General features: G+C 44.5%; 1 protein-coding gene across 5 annotated transcripts in view; it reads right to left on the bottom strand.

The window, feature by feature from the left end:
• The window catches only part of ABCC4 (ATP binding cassette subfamily C member 4), a 253197-nt gene that overhangs the window by 9210 nt on the left and 224230 nt on the right, over nucleotides 1–19757 (bottom strand). For all 5 annotated transcript variants that reach the window (XM_045978081.1, XM_045978080.1, XM_045978077.1 and 2 more), the window contains 3 exons: nucleotides 13682–13854; nucleotides 13212–13317; nucleotides 3964–4098 (listed from right to left, as the gene is read on the bottom strand). In XM_045978081.1, the coding sequence (XP_045834037.1) occupies nucleotides 3964–4098; nucleotides 13212–13317; nucleotides 13682–13854 (414 nt within the window). The remainder of the gene's footprint in view (nucleotides 1–3963; nucleotides 4099–13211; nucleotides 13318–13681; nucleotides 13855–19757) is intronic.

Genomic DNA, 19757 nt, shown 5'->3' on the forward strand with positions numbered 1-19757 from the left:
CTTAACCCCTCAATACTTCAGAATGGGACTGGTATGTGGACATAGGGTCAGTTAAGTTAAAATGAGGTCACATGGGTGGGTCCTAATCTATTCTGACGGGTACCTGTATGAGGTGATTAGGACACAGACACACACAGAGGGAAGACCATGCTAAGACAAAGGGAGAAGATGGCCACCTACAAGCCAATGAGAGATGTTTCAGAGACTAACCCTGAGACACCTTGTTTCAAAATTCCAGATTACAGAACTGTGAGAAATAAATTTCTGTTGCTTTAAGACACCTAATGCACCTTTCAGCTTTATGTATCTAAAAAATACTTTCTCTACTATTTCATGGCTCATCTATGAGGTTCAATCAGAGAATGATTAAGCTTGCCTACACTAATATTTTCAGAAAAATAACTATATGTCAAGAAAACACGACTTGGAAGTCCCTTTTCCTAGATGCTGAGTTTTCTTGTCAAAAGAATGAATTCCAGTCTCTTAGGATTGGAAAGCTTGTTGACTTACGCTAATCTGCCTGCTGTTACCATTCTCTGTGATGCATTGGTATTCGATGCTCACATTTAAAAAGCTGACCATCTGACAGCCTGTTCTAAGAAGACCGAGCATATGCAGAAGTAATGTCAAGAAGATACTCAAATGGGGTGAGAACTGGGGCATGTATGTCCTTACATCTCTCCAGAGAGTGAATCTGAGCCAGTGGCAGGACTGAAATCCCACGGGAATGTTCTGCCATTAGGAGAACCTGGCCTCACCTTGGACACCTCATAAGAAAAGAAGCAGGGTTTTGAAACTTAATACTTGGACTGGAGCACTCTCTGCCTCACCCAGCAATTCGCCTTCTGCTCTCCACTGACCAGCTCTGTGGCCTTAGGTGAGTCCTTGATCCACTCTCCTCATCCATGAACTGGGATATGGGATAAGAAAGAACCGCCATGAGGATGAAGTGAAATCATACATGTGAGAACCGTGTAAGATAAATGATCAAAAATGGCCCAAATATGAGACTGCAAGCTGGTACAGCCATTCTGGAAAAGAGTATGGAGGTTCCTTAAAGGTGAAAATAGAGCTACCCTACCACCCAGCAATTGCTCTACTATGTATTTACCCCAAGGATACAAATGCAGTGATCCGAATGGGCACATGCACCCCGATGTTCATAGTAGTGATGCCCACAATACCCAAAGGATGGAAAAAGCCCTGATGTCCATTGACAGCTGAGTAAATAAAGATGTGGTGTGTGTGTGTGTTTGTATATACATACATACATACATACATACATACATACATACAATGGAATAGTATTCAGCCATCAAAAGGAGGAAATCTTGCCATTTGCAATGACACGCATGGAACTAGATCTCACTCATACATGGAATTTGAGAAACGAAACAGAAGATCATAGGAGAAGGGAGGGAAAAATAAAACAAGACAAAATCAGAGAGGAAGGTAAACCGTAAGAGACTCTTAACCACAGGAAACAAACTGAGCTTTACCGGAGAGGAGAACAGTGGGGGGATTGGGTAACTAGGTGATACACTGTATGTTAATTAATTGAATTTAAATTAAAAAATATATAATAGAGCAAGAAACACACACAAAGAACTACCCGAATGTAACACCATTAATATTGCTAAATGAGGTGTAAGATTACTGGACTAGGAACCACAAGATTTCTAACTCTGCTACCTATGAACATTTCTGTACAGACCTTATACTTGCACTAAAACATGTTAAAAGGACAGATTTCTACTTCTGCGTCTGCTGCGAACTAGAGTTAACATAAGTTAGAGCTATCTTCCTTATATGGGGCCTTAGTTTCCTCATTTGTAAAACGAGGGTGTTCAACTATATACTGTCTTATGTTATCTGGAACTCTCTGTGATATATTTCTCATTACTCAACGTCTTGATCACATACAGTGATAACACATTTTTAAGATGGAGGCTTCGACACGTAGGTGGGGACCCATCTGTTTGATGTGAGCTGCCTGAGGTCAAAGAACAAAGGCGTTTGTGAGATTCCTGGCTGTTTCATGAGTAGATGATACAGGGGATCCCCAGTGACTGACTGACTGGGTATTAGGAGGGAAGGGCTCCCTGGGAGACACTAGATGAAAACACTCTGAATTTCAGGCATAAAAGCAACACAGGGCTCCAAGTGTAGCGTCTCTACCTTCACATACAATGTAAGTATTTATGAAAAGTTCAGGGTACAGATTTCCTTGTCCCTGACCCTCGGTTTGAACTCTGAATCTCCTAGTTATTCAGCCAGCTGTGTGAATTCAAGCAATGTCCTTCCCCTCTCGAAATCTCAGCCTCTTAAATCAGCACCGGGAAGAGACAAGCTCTAGCACGGTACGGGGCATGGCGTGTGACATCAAAGCCCCATCCTGAGGCTCCAAAGGCTCAGCACATAGATGGAGTATCTCTGCTCTTCTCAGTTCTGGGGCATATACCGGAGATGACTACGGCACATCTCTGACATGTGAGTTCCCGGCACAGTACTGTGCACACACACACACATTTATTGAACAGTTTTTGAGGACGGAAGCAGAATTCAAAGGAGTCCCTTACAAACAATGGAAGCATAGCTCTTCGTTTCTAAGGCGGGGTGAGACGAAGCAGGGACAGAAGAGAATTCAAGCTGTGTTTTAGATAAATCTCTTATACGCAAGTACTCTTAGATCCTAGGACAGATTTCCTCCAGATACTTAAGATATTACCCAAGTAATTTTCCCCACAGTGAAAATCTGGGAAATGCAAAAAAAAAAAAAAAAAAAAAAAAAAAAAAAATGATGAAAAGAAAAACATAGCCGTAATTAAAATGCCCCAGAGGAAGAGTTCTGATGGGGAACCTCGAAAGACTGTTGGTCCCATGCATCTCAAATGGCAAGAACACCTGATTTTCCTTTCTTCCCTCTATCTTTCTATCAATCCAATTCCCACCTTGTAACAGAAAGAGTTACAAGTGATGCCGGACATTAGCTTAAGTCCCTGAAAGCAGCCCTCGTTTTTCACATCACACCTGCACAATGAGATGCTTCAATACTGTTATTGGGAAGATACCAGATAATCTGAATGTTATTCACTGAGCACCTTTTTCTCACCAAATACAGTGCTTGGTACTTTCACACCCATCATCTCTATAAATGCTTTGTAAACCTTCAAGCACCACTCAGACGACAGCACTAAGACAGGACAGATTCTTGATCGTTCCAACAGCGAATGCATCATCCCCAGGGCAGACGAAGCACAGGTTTTGGAACGAGGCCTAATTCTAAACAGCCAAGAATCAGGGAGGAACCTGGGCAGGAAGTACCCGTATCATGTTTTCTTTACAAATCATGAAACAGAAAAGCCACCTACACATAGCTGGATTTTTCTAGAACTGGATCTTTCTAGACTAGACCGAAAATATCCCATATTTCTTTTTCCCCAAACTCTTCAAAAGTTCCTGGACGTGCCTTGACCCCATTTGCATGTCAGAGGTGGGCAGCCACTAGACTGAAACGTAACGGGTCTGCAAAACACCAACATTCTGTGCCACAGGAGAATCTGCTCCCCCCCAGAACCGAACATGGGAAATCTTTAGAATCTGGTCTCTCTCCGCAGGCAGGCACAGGGGCCCGCGCACCTGAGCAACCCACGGTGCACAGAGCAGGCCCAGGTGCCCGTGCACCCGAGCGCCCCCACGTGCCCGCGCACCTGAGCATCCCCACCTGCCGGCACACGTAACCATGCACACCTGTGGCTCCCCTCTCCCCCACCGATTCTGCCGATTCTCAGCAGACCTGACTTCAACCTGGGACATGTTGTTACGACCCAGTCATGAAGCGTTGTCTCTGAAGGCTTATAATTGAAAAGGGCACAGGGTGCTTGTTACGGCACCCCTGGTGCCAGATGGCGAGGGGGAACGGCTGCGATGAACTTTAATTACCACTCCTTGCGGCGGGCTCACCTGTTTTGCTGTTTCGGTGAGGGCAGCAGCTTCTGCCTTGCCCAGCTGCTGTACCATCTTGTGAAACAGGCTTTCTTCATTCTGCAGCAAAACATAGGGTTCATCATACTCCTTCAGTCTTCCTGAATCCAAAACCTGTTAATCAGCAGAAAGAAACCCATTAGCACACAATGTTTTGCAGTAACCTATTATAACTCAGACAATATTTCGGAAAGGGGCAAGCGAAGGAGAATAGGGAGCATGCATTTGGGTGGTAGGGCCTGGTTGGTGTTTAAATGGTTTGATAACCCTGTTTTACTAAGCAGACAAAGGCCTGGCCCGACCTTTTATTATTATAATGTTATAGGAAAGGAAGAAAATGAAAGTTTTAGACTGTGATTATGGGCACTCAGCAGTCCTGTGGCGTTTTATATTCTGCCAAAGGCATTTTGGGTTGTTATTAGTGCATTTAGCTCTCAGACTCTGAGCTTTGAGGGCCATTTATACATACATTCAGACTTGGGAAATTTCTTGATTTAAGAAAATCAAAGTCAATTTATCTAAAAAGTAGGGTGATGTCATCCAGACCAGATGGCAGTACCCTGACAGCAGATTCACTGCCGAGCGGCCTTGACAGGATCTGCGTAATATCTGGAAGAGAAGACAGTGCTTCTGGAATTCCGTCAGGGTCCTGGAATATGTCAGCCATAAGAGGGGACGAAATATCCCTGTCGGTGGGGCGCCTGGGTGGCGCAGTGGGTTAAGCCTCTGCCTTCGGCTCAGGTCATGATCTCAGGGTCCTGGGATCGAGCCCCGCATGGGGCTCTCTGCTCAGCGGGGAGCCTGCTTCCCCCTCTCTCTCTGCCTGCCTCTCTGCCTGCTTGTGATCTCTCTCTCAAATAAATAATAAATATATATATATATATATGTAAAATAATACCCCTGTCGGCGAGAGTAAGGTGCTTCTTGAAGTTGGCTTTCGTTGAAGCTTATTATTCTAGGAGCGAAAGACCAGCTCAAAGAGCTGCCACCTAAGCAGCTTTAGCCTAATTGCTGCACACAGAAGAAATCTCTAGAAATCCAATTTTCTCTCTGGATAAGACTAAAGAAGTAATTAAGAAACTGAGCTCCAAATTCCAGCGATCATGGCCTGCACAGTCCACGGGGGCAGCCCAATCTCAGTTACAGAAGATCTGAGTATTGTTTTCACCGTTATCTCCCCCGCTTCCTTTTCTCTCTTTCTTCCGAGGGCCGGCCTTTCAGCCACTTTACTGCTCATTAATATGTCCACTAATTGGAAACTGAAAGGGAGAGGAAGGGGCTCTTAACTCTCCATTTCTACTTATTAATAGCTCTGGTTAATGGTCGAGGAGGGAAGAAAGAGGCTGAAACAATTGGCCCCAAATGATGTAGCTAGGAAAACAGTCCTGATGCTAAGTGGTACTTAGTTCTTCATTTCGGTGGTATTTAGAGTAAATTTATCTTAAGGGGATTCGGCAGGAACTCCAAGCAGGACGCGGGCTGTTTGTCCACATCTAGGGACTGCAGTTAATTCAATCCCGTGGTATTTAATCGGAAACATGTATTAAGTCTCATAAAGGGCATTTTCCTGTTAATCTTTTGTTTACTTCTGTGAATCACTGCTAAGGGCAGCTTTCTCAAAAGAGTTCAAGAATAATTGAATCTGTCACATCCACATAATAATTAAAATGTCCTATAATTTGGCATGCCAATTTAGATGCCCCGAATGTGTAATTTTACTTAAGCATAGCATTAGAGAGCATAACCACTCCTCCTGATGTTGAAGAAGAGAAAAAGCCATTGTAAAATACAGGTTTCTCCCATGCCTAAAGACTAAGTAAATAAGAGAATCAAATTACTTCATACAATGAAGAACTTTATTTCTTGCAAAAGCAACGACTTTAAAAAAAGAAAAAAACCGATTCAGACTTGGCGGAAAATGAGTTCTCTGACGATAAATACTTCACCTAATTTTTAACGGAATGAAAGTATTACTGATACTTGTCCTTGTCCAACTTCCTACTCTATTCACATTTGAGTGAATAGTAAATTTTTCCATTTCCTCTCATATTGTCTGAAAACACACAAGTGCTGCTGAGATGACTAGTTCCCAGACTTGACCAGTATCTGAAAAGGCAGAGCCAGAAAAAAATTCGTGCTTTCAAAAAAGCAACAGGATTAACAATATCAATTACCAAAAGTTTATTTTGGTCAAAATACTTTGAGCCTTATAAATATTAAATATAAAAGCAATGTAACAAAGAAAGACTACCTTAAGATGAAAAAAAAAAAAATCCCATCACTAAAATAGTGAGCTTTTGAATTTGAAAAGGAATAAAAACAGCTGTGGATTGGATACTCATTGTATCACGTGATTTAGAGACGTCATTGTTGAATCTCAAGGTAGAAAAGGTACTTAATTCCTTTTCCTTCCTTCCTTCCTTCCTTCCATCCCACCCATCCACCCACTTATCATTCCTTCCTTCTTACCTTCCACTCTCCCATCCATCCATCCATCTATCTCCATCCAAGAAATACTGATACCCAATACCAAAAGCACTATTTTAGGAACAGGAAATTCCAAGATGAGCAAGACACATTCTGTCTAGAAACCCACAGGCAGAGATAAAGACTGAGGTGCTGATGTGTTAAGTCATTGGCTCAGGCTACAAAATCAAAAAGATAGCAGAGGTGGGATTCAAACCCAGCACTGAATCCCTATTCTTTCCTCTCTGTGTGAGTTCCCAGAGAAAGACCCTGGGATTATTTATTATCAGAAAGCAAAATAAGGGAGATGAGAATTTTAACATTCAATTTTCTAAGATACCATTCCACAGGGATAGTATCATATATTAACTTTGTATAATTTAGGAAAATGTGCCTATAAACGTAAACATTTCCCGTATCCGCTTTCCGCTGCATTTTTATTATGCTCAGGGCTCAAATTACTTACTGTGTGCCTGGCATATACTCACAGAAAAAGAAAACCAAATTTATCAAACTTTTAGGATTAATAAAGTGCAAGTAACACATGCCAAAAACACAGTTGAGGAAAATAAGTAAACTTTCACTAATTCCTGAATTTATTCAGCAAACATCTCTTGCATACTTGATTGCATTCATGTCATTATGAGTTATGCTATGTGGGAGGCCAAAGATATATAAGTCATAAGCCCTGATTTTCTGGAATCTATACTGAGAGAAAGAGAAAAAAGTCCTCAAATGTCAATAAAAGTAAGGAAAAAAAAAAGCACAACAAGGGGGTAGTTTGATAGCAGAAGAGGTGACTTCTGGCCACGGGTTCTGAGGATGAGCTTCAAGATGGAGAAAGCGTACGAAACCGAGCCTGAAAGAAGGGGGGCGGCTTGGACACGCAGCCGTGGGGCTGGGGGGTGGAGAGGGGTCATTCCAGACACAGAGAACATGGGTCGAGAGGTCTGGAGTTGAGCCTGTCAGCTCCTTAAGGACAGGAGGCCATGGTTTCCCTTTCCACTGTTGCATGTCCAGGCCGTGGCATTGTCCTTGGTAAGTAGGACATGCAAGATACATGCAGACTCCGAGTTAAATACAAAGGAAACTAAATGTGGGGCATGACGGCGTGACTGCCCAGTGGCGTAGTTGACCTCTCAACCCCTCCGGGGTGTGGCTGGCACTGGGACTAAGGTGACGGGATCTGGGGATGACAGGACCAGGGATAGAGACTCAGAGGGCCAGGTGCCTGAGGTTGCTGGGTAGGCAAGAGGGAGAGGCACCTGAGGGACAGACAGACAGGGCTGAGGACAGAGGCTTGAAACTCATTTATCTCACACATCGGGAAAGAGAAAGGAGAGAAGGGGCGGTCAGAGAGGAGGGAGCACCGGCAGAAACAAGAGTGTGGAGCCACCAAGACTCAGGTCTACAGAGCACCCCTTGGGGGTGCAGATGGGAAAAAGTCCAGGAACGGAATCGTACCCGCTTCGCCTTTCCCTTTACTGGTTTGAGCAACGATTCCAGGTCTTTCAGAGTAAGGAAACACAAAGCAGCTCCAGACTTTATGTACAGAAAAACAGGTCCAATTTTGAGATTTTATTTTTAACATCTTTTACATCTGGAAGAAAAGCCTCCTGTGATCTCCTCAGGTGCCCTCAACCCTCCTATAGCCTGAGTTAAACCACAGCTCCGAGCGGGTGTGTGAGCAATCCCACAGCACCAGCATTTTCCAGGAACGCCAACCTCAAATCACTCGCGCTCTCTAGCAGGGGGAGGGAAACACTTCATATTGGATGAGTCAGTCAGTTACATAAACTCAGTGAAGATGTGCTTATCAGGCCTGTGTATCCACAGATATTCCAGGTACCTGTCCTAGGTATAAAAATTAACTGGACCCACTGCAAAATAATCTCACTATGTTTAAATAGTGGGATGCCATCCGCGACAGCGGGGTGGCTGCAGAGAGAGGTAGGGCGGGGGCGGGGGGAGGGCAGTACGGGACAGGGTAGAAGAGAAACGGGACACCAGCAAAGAGACGCCCGGGACAGTTTTCAACATGGCAACGAGCAACTCAGGGAGATCCCACTTAGCAGCCAGCGGAGTGGGAAGATCAGGGTCTCGGACCTCTGCGTTCAGTGGCCTGCTGAAGAAGGGGCAGAGGGACAGGAAGTTTCCCAGCCATCGGAGCTGGGTCCCTCACAGGTGAGACGGAAGCCTGTGATCGACTCTGCCATAAGACACTGTGGGCAGTATTACTCAGAATCCTTTCTTAGGTCTTGAAATGGTCAACCACTGTCACCTGGGGAAGCGAAGGCCAGGTCACAGTGACCGCCAGAGCTGCTCGCCCCCTAATTCTCACCATTGCCTGTAAGCACCCACCGCCTCTCCCCAAGGATTTCGTCTCCCAGATTGTGCTTTCGACCTTCACAGTTATTATTTTTCCCCCTGAAACCCTGGATTCGAGTATTTAAGGAGCTGTTCTCTTCCGGAATGTTCTAACTGCTGGGCACGTACGGAGGCTCCCTGAAGCGAAAGTTCCAGAAAGGCGAAAAACGGGATTTAATTCAAACTCCAGGTAGCTCTGCTGTGCTTCTGTGCTTTTCCAGGTGGGAACATTACAACAGTGTCAGGGCTTGATGTCTCTGGGGAAAACTCTACCCCAAAGGGGCGGGAGTTTAGGAAGAAAGGTAAAGATGGTAAGACCATAGCATGGCCTGGAACGGAAGAGGAGGGACTCCGGGCTTCCCAGCCCCGGCCATCGCTCTGCAGAATGCCCCGACTCCTGACAGTGAAGACGCTGAACCCAGGCAGCAGGCAGCAATGGTGGGCAGTAGACGCCTCCTTTGCTCCCGCTGCAGGGGAGAGTCCGGGGATGCTGTCTGGACTTCAGGGACGCGGGGACCAGAGGAAAAAGCTGTCGTGCTGGCTGAAGAGAAGACAGGTCACCAGTAACCAGCTAATCCTCCAGCAACAGGGAAGAAGCCGTCTTTAACGCAGGACCAGTGGTGAGTATTAGGAGAAAGAGGATTTCTAATTTGTCTGTCTTGCTCCACTGTTTTGTGGCAACTGAGCAAATGAGGAAGATTAAATTAGCTGTCATGACGACTACATCATGTTTAATAAAGTTAAAATTGAGAGAACATCTTTGTAAAATAGAATTCTAAGCCTAACACATTAATGGCGCTTAATGAACCAAAACTGGGCAAATCCCTTTGGAGAGCCAACACATAAACAAAGCTATTAATTAGGTCACAGTTGTTTCCCAACAAGACTTTTGTTTGATTTACTTAGAGTAAACAAAACCATACCCATATGTCTTTGTGCAGAAGTATTCACCAGTGCGACAAAATGTAATTATGACACCGCGAGCGCGCACAATGACACGACTTTAGGATGGCAGGGCTGTTGGTTATGCCCTTCCTTAGTATCTATCACCTCCCCAGTCGCTCCCCAAGGCCGGCCATCCTCCACCCCTCTCCGGAGCAGGGGGCCTTGCGGCTGATGGACGCGTCTTTATGCCCCTAAAGCTTTCAGAATAACAGAACAGACCATTGCTTGCTTTTGAGAAAGGAAATGAGTATTTCTAAAGCCAGCAAGAAAAAAAAGAATTGCTCCCCAAATCAAAGGTTCGAGAAAAGAACACGAATCATGGTGTTTCGCTGGATCGGAAGCCAATGGGATATCAGATGCTTTAGAACAAAATAGAAGGCTTCCACCTGGAGTGGACGGAGCACAGAGGACAGCTCCCCAACGAGGAAGCTAGGGAACGCATGCCACCGGGGTTCCCTGAGGTCCCCTCCTGCCGTTCCTGTCAAAGGAGTCCGCAGTCAAAACCAGCTCTGACCGCGATGGGAGCTAGTGGCCGAGTTACCTCTCCTGGTGGGAGCGGCAGCCCCATGGAAACAGGCAGAGGCCACCATGGAAAATAAAGGCCTTCCAGGCACAGGTCACAGGCTCTGAAGAGAACCCTGCACTTCCCTGCTCCAGACCGACTTGTCCCTTGGTCTCGCCAACTCCCCCGGATCTCAGGCCCCTTCCCTCATGTTCCAGGCTCAACCCAGCACATCGTCCTTTATCGGCCGCCAACCCAGCCATCTCACCAACCCAAGGCACCAGCAATGCCTTAGCCTGAGCCGCCATCATCCAGTCGAACCGAAAGGCGACTGACAGGTTACCTCTGCGGATTTCACTCCCTCTTTAAGGAATGAGGAAGAGCAGTTAGGCCAGGTCGGAGAGGAAGGGAGGGACTGTAAATTGCTTGGCAAAACCCTATTAAGGCTGTGGACAAAGACACTGACCAAGAGAGAAAAATCTGAGGTTCTCGAAATTTACTGGGAGATACTGGTAGGAAAGCATTCCACAAATGGGCATGTTTTGATAACAGCAATAAAGCTAACTGGTTAAAGGGATACAGAACAGTTCCTTCCTGTGGGTCAGGCACTGATGGGTAGGATTTAGGAACGACCAGCAAACAAATGTGCCAAGTTCTGTCCTTTGCTGTTTCCCTAACCGATCAGGCATTCCAAGGCCACAGTAATCCGAGTAAGTCTGAGTCTAAGGAGACACAGAGGAGCTGCTCCCATCCCTGTCAGAGCAAACACCGAAACTAACTCTATACGGTACATTTAGGAGCAAGGGCTTTTTTGGGACGGGCCCCCAGATGAACTGGAGATCAAGCCAGCTTCCTGCCGCCCCAAGGCCTGACAAAGTGTGGCAAGCAAGCAGGGAAACGTCACGGCATCACTCATTTATTGTGGAGGAAGGACACTTCCAGGGACAGCCTGTAACATACGATGCCAAGAGACGAGAACAACGTGACAGGAAGCAAACAGAAATGACAGGTTATTTTTCCAGTTCCCATTCCAGAACACAAAATGGAGGACTAAGGATGCTTGATGCTAAATGTTTCCGGAATCTAAGGGTCACCGTCCCGCCATCATGGACCACCACAGCTGGGGTGGCCTGCTTCCTCCCCAGACATTCTAGTGACATTCTAGTCCAGACCGGCCACATTGCTTGAAACTCAAATCATCCTTTTGGTTGGGAATACCCAACTCTTGTTGTCTGCCTCGTCAGAGCTCATTCTATACATGCCCAGGTGTGGGGAGTGCCAAGGTTGAAGGCACAGCTTCACTGTGGAGAGTCTGGGGTGTTCTCAGTGCTCCCTTTATACCCCCCTGCCCCCATCCCGTCTGGTAATGCATATGAAGCAGGGTGGGAGGCAATATTCCAGAAACTGCCCCCACAAGTCCAAAGAGACAGCTCCATTTTCACTGGACATAAGGAAGCTTGGAAATTACTAATTGTTTATTACTAATTATTAACCTATTTAGTTCAGACCATCAAAATCACTGGTTAACCCCATCTGTTGCCTCTCATGCACTGTGCAGGCCTGCTTTATCTATTTACTTCCTTACCACTAATCAAAGAATCACTGTAGCGTCTGGTGACAACGGGCGGAAAGTTGGCCTGTTGCCACAGGTGGGGAGGCAGCCTGAAAAGTACTCGCATTCCTTGGGATCATTTGCATACAAAGGCTTTGCCTTTGAGGGATGGCTTCCTTATCATCTTATAAAGCCACAACCTAGGATTTATTGAACTTGAGCAAGCAACAGAGGAAAAGGAGACAGAAGAAAAAAAGAGAGGAAGATAGAGACAAAAGGGAGGTAGGAAGGGAAAAAGGAAAGAAAAATAAGTAAGGAAAGCCCGAATTACTAAGAAAGAAAAAGCCAATCAAGGTCTAGAGACCAAAGCTTGGAGCTTTTCACGTGTGTGGTCGCCCAATCCAATCCCAATCCACTGACAGATCTGCGGGTTGATCACCTAGCCTCTTGGGCCCGGATCTGCCTTTCTTCCTACACTCTCACGTGAGAGCCTGGGGCTGGGTTTCTGCAAATCTCAGGTCAGAGACCTTGGCCAGTGGGTGCGCTGTTGGGTTCCACCAGCAGGGGGGACTGGGGGGCCCTGACGGTGGGACACAGAGCCAAAGGTCTCCCTGGCTTATGCCACTCCTGCAGCATCGCCTGGGAACTGGTGCCCGCCCCCATCTTCCATTAGAACACACACTGAGAACGAGCCTCTTGGTACACCTCACAGACGTGACGGCAGGTGGGCAGTGGCTCTCCTTGGGAGGTCTGAGCACAGGAGTTCTTAGGGACTCTCCTCTGAGTTCTTGGGTCTGGAAATCTGTCCTGAGGCTCCGTAGTTGCTTCCTAAAATTATTACCCCGGTGTTTCCCTTCCATGTTCTCAGTCTTCCAATTCCTACGTTAAATCCTCTACATTAAATCCTTTCCGTTGAAATACGTTGTGTTTCTGACCGGGGCCTCTCTTCGCAGACTCCCCTCTGACGCTACATCTTGTGAACATCCCAACAGCCGAGAAATCCTGCGACCTACCCAACAACCAACGGGCAGCCTAAATGAAGGCTAATTTTTTGATTAGGAGAATCCAAAATCCTGAAACAACTGTGACACAATGAAAAGGACTGTTTTGCCTGCTGTAAGAGGAGGCCAGATCTTGGATTTGAAGTATTTCCATGGCTGACCATCATACAGAAAAAGGACAATTCAAAAAACTTTGAATACGGAAATAGGAAATTATTATATAATTTTATATTCTGAAGGTACAGTTAAGTATTTAAGTTATTGTCAGGGATGAGCAGAAAAACGAATGGAAAACGAACTTACTGGAGGTTTCTATCAGGTTGTACGTGAATGGTTAAGTTGAAAGACTGAACATTAATGGAAACACCTGGAATGCCACAGGTGAGAGTCTTACCATGATCTTGTCGCTGTCAATAATGGTGTTCAACCTGTGGGCAATGGTTAACACGGTGCACTGGGCAAATTTCTCACGGATTGTTTTTTGTATTAATTCGTCAGTTCTAGAACAAAAAGAATTGGATTTATTTCAGTAGACGGGGAAAAGCAGACTTAAGACCGAGTATCAAAAAATCTATTTAGAAATGTCCTATTTTGCATATAATGATGTAAAATATTCTTCCCTCCAATTGCTTGAAACTTTCAGGAGTTGTATTTAGGCAACTAGCTCTGTTAGGATGCCTTCCAAAACCATTCTCAGTGTATCACTCATTTTGGCTTCTTCCTCTGTTTTCTAGAATTAATGTTATCAAGAGGTGTCTTGGGGGCAAAGAGAGCGCTTAGAAACATTTCTCAGCATCGTGAAATGTTTTTCACCGACCGCATTTAAAATTTGGATTCCAGGGTCCATGGACCTCAGTTCTGTACCTTGGATCCACATTTGCTGTCGCTTCGTCAATGATCAATATCTGGTTTCTCCTGAGGATGGCCCTGGCGAGGCACACCAGTTGTCTCTGTCCAACACTGAAGTTCGAACCCGATTCTGCTAATTCGGTGTCCAATTTGCCAGGAAGTTCTTCAATGGCTTCTTTAAGCTGTACCTGTGGATGCAGAAAGAATGACCTCTTCCTAAACAAACTCCTATTGAAGCAGACAAGCCCACTGGACACGAGATCTCTGAAGTCCTCAGGATGTCATACAGCTTACGTGTCCAGTCACGTGATGGGGGGACTTACTGCCAATTGCTGTTTACTGAAAAAGACGGTTGCATCAACTCAGGACAGAATGATTCTGACTTAGGAGCACATGCTTAATGGGAGTCTAAACTCTTGTGTGGCCATCGGTAGGCACTGTCTGTTCACGCATGAAGAGATAATACAGTATGCTGAATAAAGCTATTCTCAAGGTAACATAGGGAATAATTAAAAATGTCCCTCCTTAATTTTTAGAAAAAGGTAACTGTAGAATTTATAAGGATAAAAAGCAGAACAGTGGTTCCCTGGGGGCAGAGGGTTAACTGTAAGTAGATAAGAGTGAATCAGGGGTGGGGGACAGAAATGTTCTAAAACTGGATTGTTATGATGACTAACTACAAATTTACCAAAAATCACTGAGTCACACTTACAGTGAGGAAATGTTCTGATATGTAAAATGATACCAATCAAGTTGGTGATAAGAAATCACCCCTGCCATGTGATGTCCACCAGGAACCCCTCTCTCAGGATTAAGTACGGAAATTTCTCAAAAAATGAAGCTATTTCTCTCAGTGTAGTCTAAACACTAAAAACATTAAATGGATCAGTATGGTTGAGTCAAGTTTCCCAGAACACGTTTTTGTCTGGGAGCTGGTACACTAAAGGGAGAAGAAAAAATTTAATTATTACAGGAAGTCTGCTTCTCTAAAGATATAATCTTGTTAGCACTATACCATTTTGGAAGGTTTTAAAGTTAAAAAAAAAATAAATTCACAAATTCAAACAATGGCAAACCACACCTCATATATTAGCAAACCTGGAACCTATTTTGGGGATGGGCTCTTTCCCAAATTTAATACACCCTGCAAGACCAGTCAAGTGCATTTACTTTAATCTCATAAAGGATTTGCAGTGAATGAAAACTCATGGAAACAGGGCACAACATCACATCTTATTTCCCCCAGACTTTATTTAGATAGTGTTTATATTAACCTACCTTCATACAATTGTAAGTTCCAAAAACAACAAACTGTTCAACACCGAAGATAATCCGAAACCAGGCAGAGTGGTAGAGCTCAGCTCCATGCCTATTTAGGGAAATTTTACAAGAACCAAACTCACGCTATCCTTGAGGGTTAAAGAATAGACAGTAAACATAGTTGGAATTAAGAGAACCAAGAGATCGTTAGGGGATGGCCAAAAAGCAGGCACACAGAACCACACGTCAAATGATGAAACCCAAGGGTGCGTGAGCAATGTTTTTACAGCATCCTAAATGCTGAAGCACATCTGTAAATGTGATTATTGTGCTTAAGACCAAAGTCCAATCCCCAGGAACGGGAATCTGCGTTGGGATAAATACAGTGTTGGTACTCAGCATTCGCAAGAAAGCTATAAAATCTGAAGTGTAAGATCGGGATGACGGGGGCCGGTCCTTGCACTGGAAAGGATGAAATGAGAGATTTGGCTTAGTCAACCCCCTCCACTACAAGGAAGAGGGCCCGCAGGTGATTCTTCTTATGAAAAGATTCCTTGATCTACATCCCAGGGGATGGAACCCATTGAGGCTCTTCCTTCCGAGATGACTTTAGAAACACCTAAGCCAATGCATCTTTCGTAAGACTGGACATCCTGACGTTGGAAGAGATGACCTCATGCTCGCCCCCTGACTCACGTGACAGCTCACTAGCCTGGGTTTTAATCCTCCTTCGGGTTGCCCATAGCTGCCTGATGAAGAATAAACAGGTTCTCCAGAAAACACTGTTTTCTGAGATTCTGTCTTCAATGACCAATCAGGGCCGATTATGAGAATGATATGAACATGAAAGCCGTCTGTAGTGTTTTCATTTATTCATTCTATCTATAATGAAGTATTAGAACCAAGAAAAGATGAGAGAGGCAGAAGGCAGTAAGCAGGAGTTACACCGAGGGAATGTGAAAACCCTTGACCAGCATAATATTACCTCTGGGTCTTGAGTGAGATGAGGATTATGTAGGAGGAGGTCCTTATTCTTATACCGCATATATTTAGGTATCTATAGGTGACCTGTAACTTGTAATGAAAATTTCTGCAACTTACTTTCCAGCAGGTTCAGCACAGCACAGACTACAGAAGAGAGGAAGCAGGGGTGGTCATACAAGAACCAGGTGAATGGTGCATGTGTGTGGGTCATACTACTGCTTCTGTTTTCTTGTGAACTGAACATTTTTAAATACAAAATTGGGACCTGGAAGCCTGACAGTCTGGGCATGAGTACTGCCTGGGTCTGCCAACTGGGCAAGTTCTTAACTTTCTCTACTGTAGCTTCCCGACCTGTAAATAAGACTGTAATATTTTAAAGGCATCTACCACCTAACACTGTTGGAATATAAAATGAGTGAGGATGTGTAGAGTTTTCAATATTGTCTGATACAAAGAGATCAATAGATACTTTCTATCTCATAATGCGGGTTAGACTCCCTTCGTGTTCAGCTTTATTTTTCTTCTTTGCGCGCATCAGTACGGAGACTTGATTACATATCCATTGTTTATGTTCCATCTACTCCATGAGAATTTTAGCTCTGAGAGGGGATAGTCTCTTTTGATGACTGTAAGAGTCTCAGAGTCTACAAGAATGCCTCTCTAAAAAGCTCCCACTGGGTATTTACTGGATGCATGAATGAAGTCACAAGTGTATCTCATTTTGTGACATATTTACTCCTATAAAAATCAGAAAACAAATCCATATAATCTATATAAGATACCATTTTCTCCTTATTAAATGTCATTGTAAAAGAAATGAGTTCCTCACAACAGCTATGTAGCTTCAAGATATCCTAACATCATACTTTAAAGTGCATAAAGGCATTTCAAAAAATAATTTAAGGAGGGGCCCCTGGGTGGCTCAGTTGGTTGAGCAACTGCCTTCAGCTCAGGTCATGATCCTGGAGTCCCAGGATCCAGTCCCCCATCGGGCTCCCTGCTCAGCAGGGGGTCTGCTTCTTCCTCTGCCCCTCCCCCTGCTCACACATTCTCTATCTCATTATCTCTCTCTCTCAAATAAAAAACAAAAAGCTTTAAAAAATAATTTAAGGGGCGCCTGGGTGGCTCAGTGGGTTAAAGCCTCTGCCTTCGGCTCAGGTCATGATCCCAGGGTCCTGGGATCTAGCCCCGCATCGGGCTCTCTGCTCAGCAGGGAGCCTGCTTTCCTCTCTCCCTCTCTCTCTGCCTACTTGTGATCTCTCTCTCTGTCAAGTAAATAAAATCTTTAAAAAAAAAAAAAGAATCTCTAGGATCAGCAATGGCAGTTGCCACTGAGACTGGGAGACTTTTCTGAGACAGCTACTGTGTAGGTTTCTACAAGTCAACTGTACCCAACCATCTGTTACCATGACCTTCTCCAGAAATAAAGATAAAATGTTTAATGCAACTTTATAAGTTAAACAAAAATGGGGAGCCTGCTTCCCTCTCTCTCTCTGCCTGCCTCTCTGCCTACTTATGATCTGTCTCTCTGTCAAATAAATAAATAAAATCTTAAAAAAAAATAATTTAAGGAAAAAAGTTCAAATAATGCTATTCAAAAATACTTATCTCCTCCATATAGAGTCCTTCAGATTATTTTTAACCTTAGGAAAATAATAAACTACAGCAAAACTGAAAATAATGAACTGAATTCATACGACAGCCATTTGCATCACCGTAAACCTCGTCAGGGTAACCTGCTGTGTGTACGGAATGGACCAGGTGCCAGCTCCCATCACAGGAGCCTAACATGGATGCGTCTCTCTCCACGTTTTGTGGAACTTTCTTATTTGTCAAAGAGAAAGGCTGATGCAGGCTGGAGAGAGAAGAAAGTCTGAAATGCAATCAACAGGCGGGTAGGAGCTTTTCCTAGAACTAAGCCAACAGTAAATGCAGGGAAGGGAGAGCTCATTTACCAAAATACACGGTCTCAGGAAAAATGGAAATGCAACACATCACGGAAGAAGAGTTGCATTACAACCCACGGGTACATTGCTGATGCTCAAGAGTTCTTGGGCTTGGTTTCCTATGTATTGAGAAAGACCCGAATTCTATAGAGACACCATCAGCGGTGAACATAACTGGACGATTCCTCCATGCTCTAACATGATGTACCGCACTCTTAACTGCATAACCCAGTACTAAAGCTGCTTGTTGTTGTCATGGCTTTTTAAATGAGTATCATACTGCTGAGTTTTATCTATTATAATTTTTTAGCTCCTTGACTAATAAACTGCTTCATTTCTAGTCATTATTTGTATTTAAATACTGCCGCTGCTTTGTAGGTACCCCAATGGCCACCAATTTTCTAGTGAACTTTCTTTGGTTTGTGATGATTTTTCAATACATGAGAAAAGAGGCCAGATGAGATGGGCAGTGTGCACAGGACTACTGCCCTTCTGACCTGGCTCATCCAGGAGGAGGAGGAGGAAACATAACCAAAAGGCCTTAAAAATAAAAAACCTTTTGGGGCGCCTAGGTGGCTCAGTGGGTTAAAGCCTCTGCCTTCAGCTCAGGTCATGATCCCAGGATCCTGGGTTCGAGCCCCGCATCGGGCTCTCTGCTTGGCAGGGAGCCTGCTTCCTCCTCTCTCTCTGTCTGCCTCTCTGCCTGCTTGTGATCTCTGCCTGTCAAATAAATAAAGAAAATCTTTTAAAAAAAATAAAAATAAATAAAAAACCTTTTTCACTGGACTTCTTAAAGAGGAGAAGACAGTAGGGCTCTCTTACTGGCTCCAAAGCCAACCCGATGAGTCGTTTCCTGTCTGGCATCATTTGTAAAGCAGCTGACCATGGTGGCTAGCCCACCTTTAAGGGAGGTGCCGAAGACATCAGTCTCCTACCCTCTACTGGAGAGCAGGACTGGTTCTGACGCACTCAGGTGTGGACGTCATGGGAAGAAGCAAGCTGTGGAGATGGTGGGTAGACTGATTATGAGAGATCGAGAAGAACCTGAATGGCATGAGACTGACTCCTCTGTATGGTGTCTTTCTGGATAAACCCACATCTATTCTACCATGAGCACAATTTTCGGGAAGGAAGTCTCTTCGTCCACAGTCCAAAGACTTGGAGGTTCTAAGGACTCGAGGTAAAGGGTCCCTGATCTATTATAGAACGAACCTCCCTGAAGAGGGTCATGGGACCCTGATTTCACCAGCCAGGAGTACGCTCCAGAAGATAAAAGTAATAAAGTACACAAGAGAAAATCTGGAGAATTCAAGAAAGCCAAAGGTGGGGGATCACTTACTGCTTTATTATTCCCCAACTTAGCAATGTTTGTTTTGGTGCCTTTATTAGGCACACCTATCTATGTATGACTAAAACAGCTAGAATCATACTGTAAATACAATGAGATATTCCTATTTTAAGAAAATCTACCAAATCTTTTGCGGAAAAACATACACGTCATGAAGAAGTCATTCACTGAAGAATGAGGTCAATTCCAGAAGCAACACACGAAAACCACTCACTCCACTTTGTGAAACAGTCATGCTTTTTTCGATTCAAGAAAGTTCCTAATGTAGCCGAAAATAAAGGTAGATCTTACTATAACCACTTCCATCGCATCATTTTTAGAATTCTGACAAGCTACCAATTTTTCTTTTAATTTTGGCAGAAGAAAAAAATTTAAGATGAAATATAAGTTATGATCAAGGGGCACTGGGTGACTCAGTAGGTCAATGCCTCTGCCTTCAGCTCGGGTCATGATTCCAGGTTTCTGGGATCGAGCCCCATGTCGGGCTCTCTACTCGGTGGGGAGTCTGCTTCCCTCTCTCTCTCTGCCTGCCTCTCTGCCTACTTGTGATCTG

This window comes from Meles meles, chromosome 14 (genome assembly GCF_922984935.1).
Source record: "Meles meles chromosome 14, mMelMel3.1 paternal haplotype, whole genome shotgun sequence".
In the NCBI taxonomy this organism is placed as follows: Eukaryota; Metazoa; Chordata; class Mammalia; order Carnivora; family Mustelidae; genus Meles; species Meles meles.